Source organism: Heterodontus francisci, chromosome 25, assembly GCF_036365525.1.
Source record: "Heterodontus francisci isolate sHetFra1 chromosome 25, sHetFra1.hap1, whole genome shotgun sequence".
Lineage (NCBI taxonomy): Eukaryota > Metazoa > Chordata > Chondrichthyes > Heterodontiformes > Heterodontidae > Heterodontus > Heterodontus francisci.
In genome coordinates, this window is record NC_090395.1 from 43,038,617 (window position 1) to 43,058,506 (window position 19,890).

A 19,890-nucleotide genomic window follows, 5' to 3' on the forward strand; every position below is an offset into this window, starting at 1 on the left:
TTCTAAAAGTACAATTTCATCATGCTTTGTAATCACAAAATGTGCCATTTGACTCATTTCCTGAAAGATTTGTTCCAGCTCTTTTACCTTTGTTCTTGAGTTTCTGGTCTGCTGTAAGTTCACTGATGTCACTTCCAGGAAGTCTTCCTTTTATTCTTCGAGCACTACCACTCTGTTGTCTCCGAGATGCATCAGAAGTCAACAAGTCTTGCTTACCCCGAGCCATGGATTCATTTTGAATTGACATTTCGTCTTCTCCCAGTAAATCTTTCTCGTTGCCCAATGATAATGCATATCCACCTTTTGCAGATTCATCACTGCCACTCATGTTTGATAGATTACCAGACATACTTAAGGCAGTAATGTCATTAAGACAAAATTGACCTTTATCACCTGATCCAGCATCGGTGGAGTCACTGCACCCTGTCAAACCATCTTTGTATTGATTGGAACCATCAGCTAAGTTGTTTTGCATTTCTGTCCATCCTGATGTGTCCAATCCATTTTGGCCTCCTCCTTTACTGCCATCCAAACCTGCAAGGTTATTTATTCCACTGCCATCCATTCTGTCACTACCATCTTTTCCTATTCCATCCAAACTGCCCTTGCCATCTCTTCCCATTCCATCCAACCTTCCTATGCCATCTTTCCCCATTCCATCCAATCTGTCCTTTCCATCTTTACCCATTCCATCCAATCTGCCTTTGCCACCTTTTCCCATTCCATCCAGCCCTCCCATGCCATCTTTCCCCATTCCATCCAATCTGCCCTTGCCATCTTTCCCCATTCCATCCAATCTGCCTTTGCCACCTTTTCCCATTCCATCCAATTCTCCCATGTCATCTTTCCCCATTCCATCCAATCTGTCCTTTCCATCTTTACTCATTCTATCCAGCTCTCCCATGTCATCTTTCCCCATTCCGTCCAATCTGCCCTTTCTATCTTTCCCCAATCCATCCAACCTGCCCTTGCCATCTTTTCCCATTCCATCCAATCCAGCGGAACCATCTTTTCTGACACTAATTAAGCCACCACTGCCATCTTTTCCCATTCTGTCATAACCACCACAGCCAATTTTGGTAGCACCATCCAATCTATCCGTTGAGGAATTCAGCAAGCCTCCTCTATCAAATGTAATGCTGTCATCTTCTGATGAGGAGTCACCTTTTCCCTTCAGATCACCTTTAGTTATTAAATCTTGGTCATATAGTGAGCTTCTTGTGGTGACTTTTAAACCATCTCTGTTTGCATTTTCCAGCTCTTCTTTCAAATTAATGTCTAATGAGTCCCCTTGACTACGTTCAGAATCCATTTTTATATTTCCCGAAGGTGGTGACGCAGTGTCTGGACTTTCTAAAATGAGAGTTAGTTCACATGATTAGATAATATAATTTCAACATCATCATTGAAGAACATAAAAGAGAAATATTAGAATCAGAAGAAAATTTAAATTATTTGAACAGCAATAGCTATTTTTAAAGAATTAGAGGGTAAACGTGTAAAAATTTAATTTAAATATTGCATATTAGATTTAAAAATTAGATTTAAATGAACGTAAACATTTTGGAAGTTTTTCACTATAAATATCTAAGAAAGTTGACTCAAATTGGTTCAAATTTCAGGATATTTTTCCAGACCTCTGTATCTATCTCACACACATAGGGCTGGATTTTATCGGAAGGTAAGTAGTCCCACTGCCAAGACAGAAAGCGGGACACGATGCTGTTCAGGTGGGTGGTGGGATCCTGGGTGGCATTTTACCACTGGCAGCCAATTAAGAGGCCTCTGCCAGGACTGACGTCCAATTCAGGGTGGCAGCCTGCCTCCCAAAGCTGCCAGCCGAATCAGAGGGCTGGCAAGACTGCCGCCTCAGCAATGCCATTGTTAGAGGTGGCCATTGCTGAGGCTGCAGGAAGGAAAGGGCACCTCCATGCTGAGGCACCCCCGAAGACAAGGTAAGAATTTTTTCTTACTGTGCTGGGGCCAGGCAGGCAGGCCCCGGCGATCGGTGGGGTTGAGGGACCACTTTCAATCGGTGGTGCCATAGCTGCTTGGGCAGCCATTGCTATCGGACAGGCCCCTCCATGTGGCATGGAGCAGCCAGAAAGAAGGGCTCACCCCAACCAGTTACCCCCGGGAGGCTGCAAAGGTTAACCTGGTGGTCTTCCCACGCATCAGCTGCAACTCCTGATAAAATGCAGGTGGGGGCAGGAAGTGCCCCTTAATTCAGCATTTAATTAGCCCAACTGGCCACCCAGTGGGTAGCTGCGCTACTGGGGTTCCTGCCACTGGTAATATGCCACGGCGGTGGGAATTCGTTGGGCTCCCCTCCCGACAGCTTCCGCCGCCATTTTACCAGCCCTCCCGCCTCCTAGCCCATCTCAGATAATAAGAGCCAGAGTGCAATGATAGGCTGGCAACCCAATTCTTAATGTCAGTTACAATGATTTATTTCCTCCTGACATCACCTGCTTCTGCAATGATTAGATGAAGGGATAGTTGTATCACTGGTCATGGAATGAAATGCAGGAATATTAATAAAGCAGGTGGGATGAGGAGGAGGTAGGGGTGGGGGAGTTTGGAACAGGGAAGCCCATGGTTTCCGTGTAATGCATGAAACAACACTCCTGCTTCTCCTGGCTCAGAAGGAAATTAAAAGAAATTTCTAAAAACTTAACTTTGCTGATTACCTTTTGCATTGATTGCTGTTCTTAGCAGGTTTGGCTTGGCAGAAAAGCCACCACTGCTCTCTGTTCAGGCCTTATATTAAAATAGCAGATCAGGCCCCAATAATGTCACTGGAGCCCGATCTTCACGTATATAGAAGACCCCGCTGGCTTGGGGTAGGTGTCCTTACCACCTACAATTTAAAATTGAAGTTATCCAGATCAGGGCAGAAAAGGTTGGTTAAGGTAACTTGGGAAATTGGACTAAAAGATATGGGCTGGGATTTTACCCTTGGCGGACGGGAGCCGTCCACCGACTGAAAACTCGATGGCGAACCTGCTTTCGCCTGGCCTGGGGATCCGAGCCATATTTTGCGGGTCCCCGGCCTTTAATTGTTCTGAGGCAGGACTTCCACCCACCTGAGGCAGGAAATCCCGCATAATAGAGCTGCTGGCCAATCAGCAGGCGGGCAGCTCTTAGTCCCAGCAGCACCACTGGGAGCAGTGGCCACTGCTGGGACTGCAGCCCAGCTTCAAGACGAAGATGTCGGGGAACCCGGAACCAAGGTAAGTTTTTCTTGCCTCGCCGGGAGTGATTGGTTGGGCCCCGACGAGGCAAGGGCGGTCGATTGGGGGGACGGGGGGAGCATGTTGGGTGTTGGGGGTGGTTGAGGCAGCGGGGACGGTCCTCCATCAGGCACAGGGTGCCTGATCATGAGCATCCACCCCCCAGGCTGTCAACATTCCTGGTCACAGGGTTTTCAGACAAGACAATGAGAGGGATATTAAAGGAGAGGGGTCGTAATATTGATTAAGGAAACAATTATAGCTGTGAGGAAGGATAATACAGTAAACGGATCATTAAATGAGACCATATGGGTTGAACTGAAGAACAAGAAAGGAGCAATCACACTACCGGGGGCTGGGTTTTATGGAGCGCCGGCGGGTGAAAAAAATGGCAGCCCGCATGTGTGGGCTGCGTGCCGCCATGGTGCCACAATCTTCCTTGCAGTCGCTCACAATAATATGCCGGTCGGGCTGCCCTCCCCAATCACGTGGAGGGGGTGGGCTCTCTGATGCCAGCTTTAGCATCAGTTGCCTGTGTACAGGCACTGGCGCCATTTTTAAAGCCCTGCTGCCTAATTTAAATTTTCAAAGTTATCCCCCCCTCAATCTGCTGCCTCTTTCCCACCCCCCAATAACAAGAAAATTCATTATTTGCCCTCTCCCCCTCCAAAGCACTTACCTTCTCCAAATTGAACAAAGTGCACAGGTGACCCCTTCCTACCATCCCCTAACCTGCACTAAAAATCTTAAGCAAGTTTCCCTCCAAGTCACACACCATCCAGACTTGGAACTATATTGCCATTCCTTCACTATTGCTGGGTCAAAATCCTAGAACTCCCTCCCGAACAGCACTGTGGAGGTCCCTACCCAACATAGGTTGCAGCGGTTTAAGAAGGTGGCACACCACTACCTTCTCAAGGGCAATTAGGGATGGGTGATCCATGCCAGCACACTCACATCCCAAGAACAAATTTAAAAAAAAGTCACTTGGTTTTATTAAAGGGAAATCCTGTTTGACAAATGTATTAGATTGTTTGAAGGTGTAACTCATAGGGTAGATAAGAGGAAACCAGTGGATGACCATATTTAGATCTTCAGAAGGCATTTGATAAGTGCCATACAAGAGGTTGTTACACAAGATTAGGGCTTGTGGGATTGGGGGTAATCTATTAGCATGGATAAAGGGTTGGTTAACAAACAGAAAACAGAGAGTGGGAATAAATTGCTCATTTTTGGCTTGGGAGGTTGTAACTAGTGGGGCACTGCAAGGATCAGTGTTTGGGGTTCAGCTATTTACAATCCATATCAATGATTTCAAAGAGGGGACAGGAATGATAAGTTATTAGGTGGGGTCAGAGTAAGGAAGAAAGTAATAAAGTCTGATTCAGGGTTAATGTGTCTGTATGTGAATGCATGGAGTGTGGTTAATAAGACTGGTGAGGTACAGGCGCAGATTGCCATGTGGAAATATGATGCTGTGGCTATAAAGAGACCTGGCTCAAAGAAGGGCAGGACTGGGTGTAAATATTCCTGGATACAAGGTGTTCAGGAAAGATAGGAAAGGGAAAAAAAGGGGGCGGGGTGGCAGTATGGATTAAGGAGAGCATTGCAGTGCTGGAGAAAAAGAATGTCCCAGAGGGGTCAAGGACAGAATCAATTTGGCTAGAACTAAGGAACAAAAAATGTGCAGTTACATTGCTCAGTGTTGTCTATAGGCCACCAGCTAGTGGGAAGGACGTGGAGGAACAAATTTGCAAGGAAATTACAGAGAGGTGCAAAAGTGATAAGGTAGGTATAATGGGGGACTTTAATTATCCAAACATAGAGTGGGATAATAGTAGTGTAAAGGGCAGTGAGGGGCAAGGGTTCCTAGAGTGTGTCCAGGAAAATTTTCTACAACAGTATGTTGCTAGTCCAATGAGAAAGGAAGCACTGCTAGACCTGGTTCTTGGGAATGAGGTGGGCCAAGTGGATCAAGTATCAGTAGGCGAGCATTTCGGGGATAGTGATCATTGTATCAAAAGGTTTTGGCTGACTATGGAAATGGACAAAGAGCAATCCAGGGTAAGAATAATTAACTGGGGAAAGGACAACTTCAATGGGGCAAGAATGAAGCTGGGGCGAATAAATTGGAGTCAAAAGCTGGCAAGAAAACTGGTAGATGATCAATGGGCTACCTTCAAAAAAGAGATCATTCGGACACAGTCAAGGTATGTTCCCTCAAAGGGGAAAAGTAGGGCAAACAAATCCAGAGCTCCCTGGATGACATAAGAGGCAGAGATTAAGATAAAAAAGAAAAAGTGTGCTTATGGCAGATGCCAGGTAGAAAATACTATTGAGAACCAGGCTGAACATAGAAGGTCCAGAGGGGAAGTGACAAAGCAAATAACAGAAGCAAAGAGAGAGCATGAAAAGAGACTGGCAGCTAGCATTAAAGGAAATCCCAAAGTTTTCTATAGGCATATAAATAGTAAAAGGAGGAGTGGGGCTAATTATGGACCAGAAAGGGGATTTACATATGGCGGCAGAGGACATAGCTGAGGTATTAAATTAATACTTTGCATCTGTCTTTACCAAGGAAGAAGATGCAACCCAGGCAATGTTGGAAAGAGGAGGTAAGTCAGACACTGGAGGGGTTCAAAATTGGTGAAGAGGAAGGATTAGATAGGCTGTCTGTACTTAAAGTGGATAAAACACCAGGACCAGATGAGATGCATCCAAGGATATTGAGGGAAGTAAGGGTGGAAATCGCAGAGGCACTGACCATAATTTTTCAGTCTTCCTTAGAAAGGTGGTGCCAAAGGACTGAAGAATTGCAAGTATTGCACCCTTGTTCAAAAAGGGTGTAAAGATAAGGCCAGCAACTACAGGCCAGTCAGTTTAACATCAGTGGTGGGAAAACTTCTGGAAAAAATAATTTGGGACAAAATCAATAGTCACAAGGACAAAGAGAGGAGACTGCGGCATAGTGGTAATGTCACTGGGCTAGTAATCCAGAGGCCCAGGCCTAATGCCCGAGGGACACTGGTTCAAATCCCACCATGGCAGCTGGTGGAATGTAAGTTCAATTAATTAAAATCTGAAATTGAAAGTTAGTCTCAGTATTGGTGCCATGAAACTATCATCAATTGTTGTAAAAACCCATCTGGTTCACTGATGTCCTTTAGGGAAGTAAATCTGTTGTCCTTACCTGATCTGGCCTACATGTGACTCCAGACCCACAGTAATGTGGTTGACTCTTAACTGCCCTCTGAAATGGCCTAGCAAGCCACTCAGTTCAAGGGCAATTAGGGATGGGCAACAAATGCTGGACTTGCCAGTGACAACCAGGTCCCACGACAGAGTTTTTAAAATGTGTGAGTTAATTAAGGAAAGCCAGCATGGATTTCTTAAGGGAAAATCATGTTTAACTAACTTGCTGGAGTTTTTTGAGGAGGTAACAGAGAGGGTTGATCAGGGCAATGCTGTTGTTGTGGTGTACATGGACTTTCAAACGGCATTTGATACAATGTCGCACAACAGACTTGTGAGCAAACTTGTAACTCATGAATAAAAGGGACGGTAGCAACATGGATACAAAATTGGCTGAGTGACAGGAAACAAGAGTAATGGTTAATGGATGTTTTTCAGACTGGAGGAAGGTTTGTCGTGGAGTTCACCAGGAATCAGTGTTGGGACCTTTGCTTTTCCTGATATATATTCATGACCTAGACCTTGATGTACAGGGCACAATTTCAAAGTTTGCAGATGATTTGAAATTTGGAATGTGAACTGTGAGGAGGATAGTAGAACTTCAAAAGGACATATACAAGTTGGTGGAATGGGCAGACAGGTGGCAGATGATGTTCAATGCAAAGAAATATGAAGTGATTTATTTTGGTAGGAAGAACATGGACAGACAATGTAAAACAAAAGGTACAATTCTAAAGGGGGTGCAGAAGTAATTGAAGGTGGCAGGACAGCTTGAGAGAGCGGTTAATAAAGCATACAGTGTCCTGGGCTGTATTAATAGGGGCACAGAGTACAAGAGCAAAGAATTTATGTTGAACTTGTATAAGACACTAGTTTGGTCTCAGTTGGAGTATTGCGTCCAGTTCTGGGCGCTGTACTTTAGGAAAGACGTGAGGGCATTGAAGAGAGAGTACAGAAAAGATTCACTAGAATGGTTCCAGGGATGAGGAATTTCAGTTATGAAGATAGATTAGAGAAGTTAGGACTGTTTTCCTAGAAGAGAAGGCTGAGAGGTGATTTGATAGGGTTATTCAAAATTATGAGGGGTCTGGACAGAGTAGATAGAGAAAAACTGTTCCCACTCATGAAAGGATCGAGAACGAGAGGGCACAGATTTAACGTACTTGATAAGAGAAGCAAAAGTGACATGAGGAAAAACTTTTTCATGCAGTGAGTGGTTAAGGTCTGGAATGCTCTGCCTGAGAACGTGGTGGAAGCAAGTTGAATTGAAGCATTCAGAAGGGAATTAGATAGTTATATGAAAAGGAAGAATGTGCCAGGTTACAGGGAGAAGGCAGGGGTATGCAACTGAGGGAATTGTTCTTTCGGAGAGCCAGTGCAGACACGATGGGCCAAATGGCCTCTTTCTGCACTGTAATGATTCTGTGATTCTGTTTAATATATTCAAGATTGTTGCTGATACAAAACGAGGCGGGAAAGTAAGCTGTGAGGAGGATGCAAAGAGGCTGCAAAGGGATATAGACAGGTTAATTGAGCAGGCAAGAAGCTGGCAGATGGCATATAATGTGGGGAAATGGGAAATAGTTCACTTTGGTATAAAGAATAGAAAAACATGTTTTTAAAAAGATGAAAGACCAGTAACTGTTGGTATTCAGAAGGATTTGGCCTCCTTGTACACAAATCACAGAAATTCAATATGCAAGTACAGCAAGCCATTAGGATGGAAAATGGTACATTGGTCATTATTACAAAGGGCTTGGAGTATAAGGGTAAGGCAGTCTTGCTGAAATTATATAGGGTTTAATGTGACCACATCTGGAGTATTGTGCACAGTTTTGGTTTCTTTACCTAAGGATATACTTGCCCTGGAGGAAGCACAATAAAGGTTCACTAAATTGATTCCTGGGATGGGAGAGCTGTCCTATGAAGAGAGATTGAAACTATATTCTGTGGCATTTAGAAGAATGAGAGGTGATCTTACTGAAATATATATTTTTCTGTGAGGACATGACAAGGTTAATGCTGAGAGGCTTTTTTTGCAAGGCTATATTGTCTAGAACTAGTGGTCATAGTCCCAGGATAAGGTGTCTGCTATTTAGGAATGAGATGTGGAGACATCTGTTCACTCAATAGATTGTGATTCTTTGGAATTCTCTACCCCAAGGGTTGTGGATGCTCAGTCGTTGAGTATATTCATGACTGATATTGATAGATTTTTGGACACTAAGTAAGTCAAAGGATAGGGTGTGAAAGTGGAGTTGAGGTAGAATATTAGCCATGATCTAATTGAATGGCAGAGCAGACTCAAGGGGTTGTATGGTCTACTGCTGTCCTATTGCTTATGTTCTTGGTTATGTCCACCACTCCATTTTATTAGCCTCCTTCCCACCTCCAACCTTCTGCTTGGCGAGGTGATTTAAAAGCAGCTCCAGTCTACCTGAAATGTCAGCCCTGGTCAGGTAACAGATCATTTTTGTTTTTAAATTTAATTGGTCATTTAGCTGATAGAATTTGCAATATTTAAATTTTTCAAAATCTCATGTTCTCTATACTTCGATACATTGCTTCTGAACATAAACGTGTACTTATGGTACTTTTTCGCAAAAATTTAACAAAGTCAGATTTTGCATGCTTATATAGTACAATCTTATAAAACATGAGACTTACTTTCCACTATAAGGTATGCACAAGAGGATCCAGCTCCTGCTGAAATCGTATACACTCCTTTGTCCACAGGGTGTACATCCTTCACAATCAGGCAGTGTGTTAAACCATCTGGTGAGACCTTAATTTGATATTTATCGCTGTTTTCCAGTGACAGCTTTTTGTATGACCACTCTACTGGAAGGGGTAATGAAATGGTGCACTCAAAGACACCATCTTGGCTCTCCTTGCATTGGACATCTTGTAATTGGTGTTTAAAGTCAACTGGGATAACTGCAATAAAAAAAACAAGCAGTGCAATTGATAAATATAACAAAGGTGTTTTATCAGAATACATAGGGAATGGTTGTGTAATAGGAAATCATGGTACTTACGACTGATGTCCATTTCTGTTACAAAAACAGGTGCATCTTCAACATTTACCTTGTACAATCCAACATCTTCAGGTTGGAGATCTTTGATGCAGAAGGTATATCTTTTGCCTACGTGTTTAAGATTATGCTTTTTGTCCTTGCCCAGCGAATGTGGGATCAGTTTTTCATCCTTTAATAAGCATCACAAACAGCTTATTGCTGAATTAATGTATGTGTAGAAAGCAAAATTATTTACATTTTTCGTTCAAAATTTGCTTTGACTACTTTGATCACAAACCAATCATGCTGTGTATTCTATCCTTACAAAAGAGAAACCACTGTCCAACTGTAGCATTGCCCATCCCATTGCATTTCCAATTCTGTCATATTGTGGAAGTCAGAAAAGAACAGAAGCAAAAGAATAATAAGTGACAGTCACCAGATACAGGACAACTGAACAAGTATAACCCCATCTATAACACTGTAAAATGCATAAGCAGACACATTTTAATGATCTTGTTAATTGGAAGGAGACAGATTGATTGAAGGTAAGAAAAATAGCCTGCAATGAAAGTACCAGATATATTACCATGGTCACAAAAGGAAAATATACAGTAATGTTGTAACCAAATTATTGAAGCAACTGTATTACATAACAAGGTAATACCTTGTCAATTGACTTCTCGATGCAAAATATTGAGTTTGGTGCCACAGATAATACAGATTTAATGTTCTGGCCTATCTCTGATGCACTGTATATTACTGTTGCAACTTCATTAAGGCAAACCTAATAATCACCTTGTATAGATAAATTTTTAGACCTGGATATTTGAGCTCCATATCAAATCCAAAGCTAGCTGATCCATCCGGCTTTGCTTCAACGTGTTTCAGATTACTAATTTCTTTCACATACTAGAAGTAGGATAGAAGAGATAAGAAAAGAAAATTAGGAGGTACAATAATCAATCATACATCTATCTGCTAAAGTTATTAAATGAAAGTCTGAGGACCTGATTAAACATACTGGAAAATACCTTCATCTTCAATATCTGAATCTGTGAAGGTGGCATATTCTTCTGAATTACAGTGTTACTGTAGCCAATTGAATGATATAGATTTTCTGTGTAATCTAATGATGTACATCCAGTTCAGAGTAAACCAAAATAAAGTCAAATGTATAAATCCCAGTACAGCACAACATTATGTATAGGAGTCAGAGGGGCTCATGAAAAAATTGTATAATGCTCTCATCAGATCCCACCTTGTGCACTCTGTCCAGTTCTGGTTGCTAAGTATCAAGGGAGACATTCAAGCCCTGGAAGTGGTATAGAGAAGAGCCACAGGGCTGATTCCCAGTCTTCGACATCTTATTGATGAGAAAAGACTAGAGGAAGTTGGACTCATCAGCCTTGAAGGAGATATCTAAGAGATAATCTTGTAGGGGGATGCAAAATTGTAAATGGTGTGGAAAAGGTAGATCAAGACAAATTGTGAGATTAAGTCCTTGGTCAGAAGCTTAAACTAGCAAAAGGCAAAATTTAACATTGATATCAGGAAGTGTTTCTTCACAAAAAGAATTACCAGTGCACAACATTAACTCCGAGATACAGTAGAGGAAGGACAAACCCTGGCATCATTTAAGAACCAACCAAACTAGGAATAATTAGTTATTTTAGATAAAATGAGATAACATTAGGCAAGTGACTGTCCTCATCCATAATTCTCTTTTCATAGTACTCTGATGATGTTAGAAGTTTAGGTTCTATTTCTCTCACTATACAATTTAAGAATTAAGAAAGCTTGATAGTTACATGAAGAAAATAGCAAGAGATGGTCTTTCCAGTGTTAAATATATCTCAGTTCATGGAGAAAATAGAGGGCACTAATTAAGTGGCTATTTAATAATATTGGATGTTTAAACAATCACAAGACACCAAGTTCAAGTCCCACTCCAGAACTTGAGCACAAAAAATCAAACAGACGATTCAGTGCAGTACTGTGAGAATGCTGTGCTATCAAAGATGCTGTCTTTCAGATGAGATGTTAAACCAAGGCCCCTCTTATGTGGACGTAAAAGAACCCATGACACTATTTTGAAGAAGAGCAGGGGAGTTATCCTTGGTGTCCTGGTCAATATTTATCCTTCAAACAACATCACAAAAACAGATTATCTGGTCATTGTCTCATTGCTGTTTGTGCAAGCTTGCTGTGCACAAATTGGCTGCCATGTTTCCTAAATTACAACAGTGACTACACTTCAAAAGTATTTCATTGGCTGTAAATGCTTTGGGATATCCCATGTGCATGAAAGGTGCTATATAAATGCAAGTCTTTCTTTTTTTAAATATATTTTCTGGTTCCCATTATTGTCAGTGCCAGAGCACATTAGATACAAATATGCCTCAAAGTGTATATAACCTGTATTTTTCAACAGCCATTTCATACTCTGATTCACAATGACATGACCAGTATCCCGGGAAACAGAGGGCTGAACCGACAGCAGACGAAAACAATGGCGGACTGCCTGTGTGAGCCGCACATTGTGGAACCACTGCAATATTAAGAATGGCAGCTCACTTAATAGCCGGGGCAGACCACCCCCCGATCACGTGGAGGGGGCAGGCTGCCTGTCCCCGGCAATGGCTTCAGCTGCCTGTGTGCAGACACTGGCGCCATTTTTAAAGGGCTTTGATCCCTGCCATTCAATTTAAATATTTAAAGTTACAATGAGTTTAAAAAATTAAATAAACTTATCCTGCCCCTCTCCCACCACCCCCCATAACCATAGAATTAATTCTTGCCCTCTTACCCCCCAAAACACTTACCCACCTGAACATCCACCCCCGCCACCCCCTCCCCCCCACAAAGTGAATAAACTTTACACTATAACCCTTCCCACCATCCCATACACCAATGAAATGACTTTGACCCTGCCCCCCCACCCCCAGCTCCCACGCAGAGTGTCAGCCAGCAGCACAAAAATTGCACTGGGACAGATGGTGGGAACGCAAAGGTAATAAATGCATTAACTTAAATTTATTTATACATGTTAATGGCGGTCCTGTCACCGAGCAGTAGGGGTCCACCACGAGGCCTGGTCGGCAATATTGGGCCGGCCCCTCCTGGCATCGGGGTGTTTGGCTGCACTCTCCCGGAGGCATTTTCCACGCTCCCCGACATTGTGGGGGTCTGGAAAATTTAGCCCAGATTGTACAACCGCCCTTTCTTAGTGGCAGGTGACAGAACAGTAAATTTCCCATGCACTCACTTGGCGCAGCCCCTTATTCATCAGGAATGTGTATTGGGAAATCCCACATATGCAGCACACAATTTTCCATCCATTCATTTTGGTGGATGGAAAATTATGGACTGTACGAACACAATTTCACAGTATGTGCACTGGGTGGGTTAGACTCTGTTGTGGGAGTGTGTAGTTGAAAAATCTACTCTATATGCTTCAGAGGGGAGCGCAAGGGAGAAAAGTATGGAAACACTTTAAGACTGAATTTCCACAAATATCTAGATATATTTACGTGTGTATATAGATGCAGCCAGAATTTGCTAAACTAATCAGTGATGTTATTTGATTATAAGTTTAGGGTAAAAATCAATTGTTTCTTTTTGATTGAAAAAACTGAGAAAATTGTCTGGTTATAGAAGTCTTCATTGTGGCACCACTATTGTAGAATTATGATTTCTGTATCTATAGTTATGGAACACCAATCCATAATATGGTTTAAGCTATTGTGACATATTTTGCTAGGCCAAATGCAAGTTAATATTGGGGAAAGACCTGAGCTAAACTAATATGTAGAATTAGCCACCAGCTGTGACAAAGATGCATTACCTTTGCTTGCTTTTCTTCTCTTTGCTTTTTCATCTGCTGCAGCTTCGTCAGCAGGCCTCGAAAATCAGTGAGACCATACTCCATGCAAATCTTTTCATAGTCTTTCTTGTCAGCATGCATTAGAATTTCCCAGATCCGGTTATCTGGAACCTTTCGTTCTTTCTTTACAGGTGGCGGAGCACTGCAGAGTATGTCAATGTAAGAATGAATGATTGAATAAATTCATTTCAATTATATATCCAAAACTGAAAGGAACAGAATTTACTAATATTTAATACATTGAGTCAGCAAATGACAACAGTTTGAGTTTTCTGCCCATGTCCTTTAGTTCATAAAGATCTGGGCCTTGATTTTCATTTGAAAAATTGCCTATTTTTGACTGATTTCGAGATGGAAAAAAAATCTCATCCAAAAAAAAAGATCGAGAAGATCTTGCCTCAGAAGACTGTACCTCCTTACAGAGGCTATTGAGGAGCTCAGTTTGCTGAAGGATTAAGATCTCCAGTCCACGTTAATGAGGAGTATTATTTGTAGCATTGGAAGTGATCACTGCGTCAATTTATTTGCCACTGGCTTTTCTGAGGCAGCCTTGAGTGATTTTTGTCACATCAGTCAGGCAGCAGTTGACCACCCCTATAGTTCCCTCTGCTCCTGCATGCTCTTTAGAACTGTGCCATTAAGTATCTACTGCCTCTCCCTATTGCCAAAATGCATTAATGCATAATAATGTCCATGTAATGAGTACTGAGGGTTGCTAGGCAGTAGTTGACTGTTCAACTTTTGGTTTTTATAAGCCTTTGTGACAATTGTTCTCCATCTTTTTTTCTGGCAGCAGGACTTTTGCTGCCACCAATACCCTCTGGAGGAAGAAGAAGAAAAGTAAAGGAGCAAGGTATATAGGCCAGACTTCACCAGATATACTCTGTGTCCACTTGTCAGTGCTTGCACATCTGTAGCTGCAGACAGAGGCACACAACCTGCACTTTCACAGAATTAGTGCTCCTACTCCCAAAGGAATCTGGGATAGCAAACCGAATGACACAAATAATATATGCAAATACCTGATTAACTGTTATGCTGAATTCTTCCTTGGAAACAGCCAATTACAGTACATTATGCATTCATTGGCACTGCATGCAATAAGTAATGCCAGCACAGCCTGCTTAGCCACACTCGCCAACATTTTAGCAACTACACCTGTAGGCATTACTACATCTCCCTGGCTGAGCATCCGGGCCAACAAAGAGCCAGATACAGAGCTGTGCAATGTGTTGCTAGCACATGGGTAGCATAGGGCTGGCGCAGCCAGTGATAGTGACTGTCAGCTGAACACTGACATCTGCCTTATCTCCCTCTAAGCATGCTGAATACTGACCTATGATGCCTTTGGCTGGCAAAAGGGATCTCTACTCACTTCCTTCATTACAACAGTGACTACATATCAAAAAGAAAGTACTTCACTGGCTGGAAAGCATTTTGGGACATCCTGAGGTCATGAAATCCGCTATATAAATGCAAGCCTTTCTTCTTCTCTCTTCATGTAGGAAATAGGAGGCATTTCAAACTTAGTACAAGATAACAATTTGATTCAGCCCACCACAGTAAAACCAAATTGTCTTAACTGCAAAGATAAGTTACAACCTTGGAATCAATTTACAACATCTATTATTTTTCCAGTACATACTGGGAACTGCAGTCAATTTTGGCTCTTTTTGCTCTCAGTGTAAATTCCATTTGCTGGCACAGCAATATAACATATCAGCCATGTCTCATTTGGTAGCACTCTCATCCCTGAGTCACAAGTTGTGGGTTTAAGTCCCAGTCCAGGACCTGAGCACAAAAATCTAGGCTGACACTCTAGTGCAGTACTAAGGGAGTGCTGCAATGTCGGAGGTGCCGTCATTCGGATAGGATGTTAAACTGAGGCCCTGTCTATACTCTCAGGTGAATGTAAAAGATTCCATGGCACTATTTTGAAGAAGAGCAGGGGAGTTAGCCTCAGTATCTTGGCCAATAGTTACTCCTCAATCAACATCACAAATAAACAGATTATCTGGTCACTATCGCATTGCAGTTTGTGGGAGCTTGCTGTGTGAAAATTAGCTGCCATGTTTCCCACATTGCAGCAGTGAGTACACTTCAAAAGCATTTCCTTGGCTGTAAAACACTTTGGGGTCTTTGGTGGTTGTGAACAATGTTTTCTTTTAAACACTTGTTTTTCAGAATCTAATATTATTTTCATTGACCACAAAATTATATTCTTAAAATGCTTACCATTTTTTCAACATCTTTCGAAAATCCACTGGATCTGTGTTTTTATCTGCAGAGAATACAACACAAAGGCCATAACGTGTTTAATAGCGGGGCTTTAAATTATTAGATATATATTTATATGTTCATAAACACAGGATTAATAGTTCCAGCTTTACGCAATCAAAAATTGTCACGTCAGCATAATTTTCTTTGCCTAGAAAGAAATATAGATCTGCTCCCACATTATTCTATCACTGTTAACTGTAATATTCCAGAACCAGCCATTTGTCTCTCCTTAAAGTCAAAAGGTAATATTGAAGGACACACCAAAATTTCTTCCATTGTAAAATGCAGTAAAAAAGGTGTTAAATGTTCCAAAATCTATGAAGAAAGGGTTAATGAACTATTTGTCCAAATTTAATGCTTCTCACATAACACCTATACTTCCAAAAATGAATCAAGGAATCTCAGTGAAAAAACGTGGAAAGGGCACGACAGAGAAACTGCTGCCCATAAATAGCATTCATGCATAATTATGCACCTTGGAGTTTCTTCTAAAACTGAGCATTTAGCTTCTGTGCCTATTACTGCCTCAACATATAAATGATTTGCAGTTACCACTAAAAAATAATTTGCATCAATGTCCATTTCCTAGGGGTTTGCATGATGCTTTCATTCCATGTAAATCAAATATGATGCAGCTCTTTGAATGAGAATAAAGGATCGATGGCTGGCTCCTCAGAAAAATGGCATTGCAACACAAAGTTTGTTGATTAGATCACTACACAGCACTTTTATCCCAGGACAGAACAGCCACAATGATGCACCTGGACAATTCAAGGTTCTCATTCAGCTGACATTTGCAATGTTAAAGCAATACTTGGTTGGTCAAAGAAACAGCTATATGATATTAACAAATTATAGCACTGTGCACATGCAATCCATTATTGCTGTGAACAGAAGCCTTACCAGGGGCTTGAATGAGGAGCAGATATAAAGTATGAAAGAGTATTGGGATTTTAGTGTGCAGCATCCATCAACATCCCAATAGGTACTGCAGCCAGGGAGGCAGGCATGTCAGTTAGCAATACACAGTTGTTCATATCAGCACTATTACTTTGCATTTGAAAGATCTACATTCACAGTGTGATCTGATGTGTCAGCCGAGATCAGTTGGTGGCACTCTTGCCTCAGAAGGTCACTGGTTCACATTTTACTCCAGGATTTGATCGCATAATCTAGGCTGATATTTTGGTACAATACCCAGGAAATACTGAATTATAGAGTTTCTGTCATTCAATGAGACATTAAACCTGGGCCTTAGCTACCTGTTACGTTGGATGCTAAATTGTCACTAATTAAAGAGGTGGAATGATTTCTTCCATCGCCATCCAACATCGTCAAGAATAGTTTAATTGGCATGTTTTGCAACTGCTATACATGGGACCTTGATAATTGCAAATTGCTACTGTGCCTGCCTACATAACAACAGTAACCATTTTTCCAATAGTTGAAGATTTCTGGAAGGGTTGACAGATTTAATAAAGTATTATATAAATGCAAATTCCCCCTTTCTTTACTATTTGTCTTATTGGCTAACTATTGGAGAACTTTTTGTGTTCTATTTGTCATCTGGGCCACCTACATTTGCTATTCTGCACAATAAAGAAAGATAGCTTGGAAGATATGGAGGATTTCTCCTATTTTATTAATTATACATGCTCACCTTGTACTTCTCCAGGTCTTTTAAGTTTCTTCTTGAAGCCATCTAATTAAGAAAATATATCAGTACCAGACAAAAAGAAAATAAGTACATTAGTTGAAATTCAGAAATGTTGAGGCAAAGGAAACAAAAGCAGTTTTGTATTCAGCAATTGTATATTCAATAAGTAAATGAACAATATAAAATTAGCACTGCCTACATATTATTCCGTTGAAATAATAGCCTTTGGAATTGGAAAATAGCTTAGCAGGGATAAAGAGAGCAGCATATGTTAGTTGTGAGCAAAACAGCAATCCAGTCTTACCCTGTTCTGAAGTCTGAGGTAATGCATTTGGGGAAGGTTAACAAGTCAAGGGAATACACAATTTATGATAGGATACTGGGAAGTGTAGATGAACAGAGGGACTTTGGAGTGCACGTCCACAGATCCCTGAAGGTGGCTGGACAGGTAGATAAGGTGGTCAAGAAAGCATATGTGCCATGGTGGCACAATGGTTAGCACTGCAGCCCCACAGCTCCAGCGACCCAGGTTCGGTTCTGGGTACTGCCTGTGTGGAGTTTGCAAGTTCGCCCTATGACTGTGTGGGTTTCCTCCCACATGCCAAACGACTTGTGGGTTGACAGGTAAATTAGCCATTGTAAAAATAAAAATTGCCCCTAGTGTAAGTAGGAGAATTGAGGGAAAAATGGGGATGTGAGAGGGGAAAATGGGATTAATGTAGGATTAGTATAAATGGGTGGTTGATGGTCAGCACAGACTCAGTGGGCCAAAGGGCCTGTTTCAGTGCTGTATCACTCTATGAATTGTCTTTGTTTGATAAGACATAGAATATAAGAGCTAGGAGGTTATGCTGGAACTGTATTAAACACTAGTTAGGCCACAGCTGAATACTGTGTGCAGTTCTAGTCAACACAATATAGGAAAGATGTGATTGCACTAGAGAGGGTACAGGGGAAATTTATAAGGATGTTGCCTGAACTGGAAAATTTTTGTTATGGAGGAAAGATTGGATAGGTTAGGGTTGTTTTCTTTGGAACAGAGGAGGCTGAGGTGAATCATAACTGAACAAAATCATGAGGTATCTAGATAGAGTGGATAGGGAGGCCCTATTCCTCTTGGTTGAGGGGCCCATAACCAGGGGACATAGATTTAGGGTAAGGTAGGAGGTTTAGAGGGGATTTGAGGGAACTTTTCACTCGGGTGTGGTGGAAATCACTGCCTGAAAGGATGGGAGAAGCGTAAACCTTCCTAATGTTTAAAAGTATTTGGGTACGCACTTGAAGTGCTGTAACCTAAAAGGCAACGGACCAAGAGCTGGAAAGTGGGATTAGGCTGGATACCTATTTGTCAGCTGGCGGGGACATGATGGGCCAAATGGCCTCCTTCTGTACTGTAAATTTCTATGATTCTACGACTTTTCTACTAACCTTGTTGAAGACAGGAATTTCTACCCCAAACAGAGGATATGTCGTGACTAGCAGAACAAGACAACTTTGCCTGTGAGCCTCATAAATCTCAACATGTAAAAACATCATGCGTCCAGAGCCTAAAATTTAGGCTCAGGTGGACAAAATCAGGATACATTTTTAACTGTGTGGTATCACCAATATTCACATTGCCTAATACTTTATATACAGTTTATTGCTTCAAATGAGTAAAGAACATGCCTGTGGTTTCTACAAATACAAATTAAAAGTTTGGTGTGGGATGTGCTTTTTTTCATACTCATCAATCAAAGGTAGTGAATTTTAATAGTATCTATGTTAAGCTTTAAATTATGCACTATCCAAATATAAAAAGGACTGAATCTCTTTGCTAGTGAAGTGTAACAAAATACAGTTTAATCATCTACTTGGTTTTATCCCTCAGCTGGTATAATTGGAAAAAAATAAGCCTGGAAAATCCCAGCAGTTGCTGGAATGTTTTAAATTTCAGAAATGCATCTGTGAGCAGTATTGGAATGGACTTACAAAACAGATCACAGTTGTAGGGTATGGTGAGGTTAACCATGACAAACTTCCAACTTTGTTATTCATAGTTATTGAATTATTTCCAAAATTGGAGATATTTATCTTATCTGACTGCCGGCTCTGATACTTATTTTTCGATAATGGTTTCCTTAATATTTTGTATTCATTCTTGGGATGTCAGCATTGCTGGAAAGGCTGACTTCTATAGCCCATCCCTAGTTGCAACTGAATGGCTTGATAGGCCACTTCAGAGGGCAGTTAAGAGTCAGTCACATTGGTGTGGGATTAGAGTCACATATAGGCCCGAACAATTATGACATATTTCCTTCCCTAAAGGGCATTAGTGAACCAATTGGGTTCACGAGTTGGGTATTATTCCCGTTGTGTAATGTCTTTGCCTCATAATAATTTCTCATGCAATGCTATATCTATTGATTGCCACAAGAAATATCCAAGCAGTATCAAAGATTATTCATGTGTATTTTAAGTATTTCTTTGAGTTAGTAACTTGTAAACATTAGGGGTATTGTGCTAGATTCTTACCTTCTATAACATTAAGATTTGTTGTACATTTGGCCTCTCCATATTCATTAGAAACAGTGCACTTATAGGAACCAGCATCATCTGTAGCCAGTTGTTTTATCTTAAATAAAA

At 41.3% G+C, this 19,890-nt stretch overlaps 1 protein-coding gene across 1 annotated transcript in view; it reads right to left on the bottom strand.

Annotated features, from left to right (window-relative positions):
- The window catches only part of LOC137384019 (immunoglobulin-like and fibronectin type III domain-containing protein 1), a 61,396-nt gene that overhangs the window by 23,076 nt on the left and 18,430 nt on the right, over positions 1 to 19,890 (bottom strand). The window contains exons 6-13 of the mRNA XM_068057586.1: positions 19,780 to 19,879; positions 17,269 to 17,310; positions 15,564 to 15,609; positions 13,290 to 13,470; positions 10,241 to 10,354; positions 9,464 to 9,632; positions 9,093 to 9,362; positions 88 to 1,353 (exon numbers count right to left, since the gene is read on the bottom strand). Of these exons, the coding sequence (XP_067913687.1) occupies positions 88 to 1,353; positions 9,093 to 9,362; positions 9,464 to 9,632; positions 10,241 to 10,354; positions 13,290 to 13,470; positions 15,564 to 15,609; positions 17,269 to 17,310; positions 19,780 to 19,879 (2,188 nt within the window). The remainder of the gene's footprint in view (positions 1 to 87; positions 1,354 to 9,092; positions 9,363 to 9,463; positions 9,633 to 10,240; positions 10,355 to 13,289; positions 13,471 to 15,563; positions 15,610 to 17,268; positions 17,311 to 19,779; positions 19,880 to 19,890) is intronic.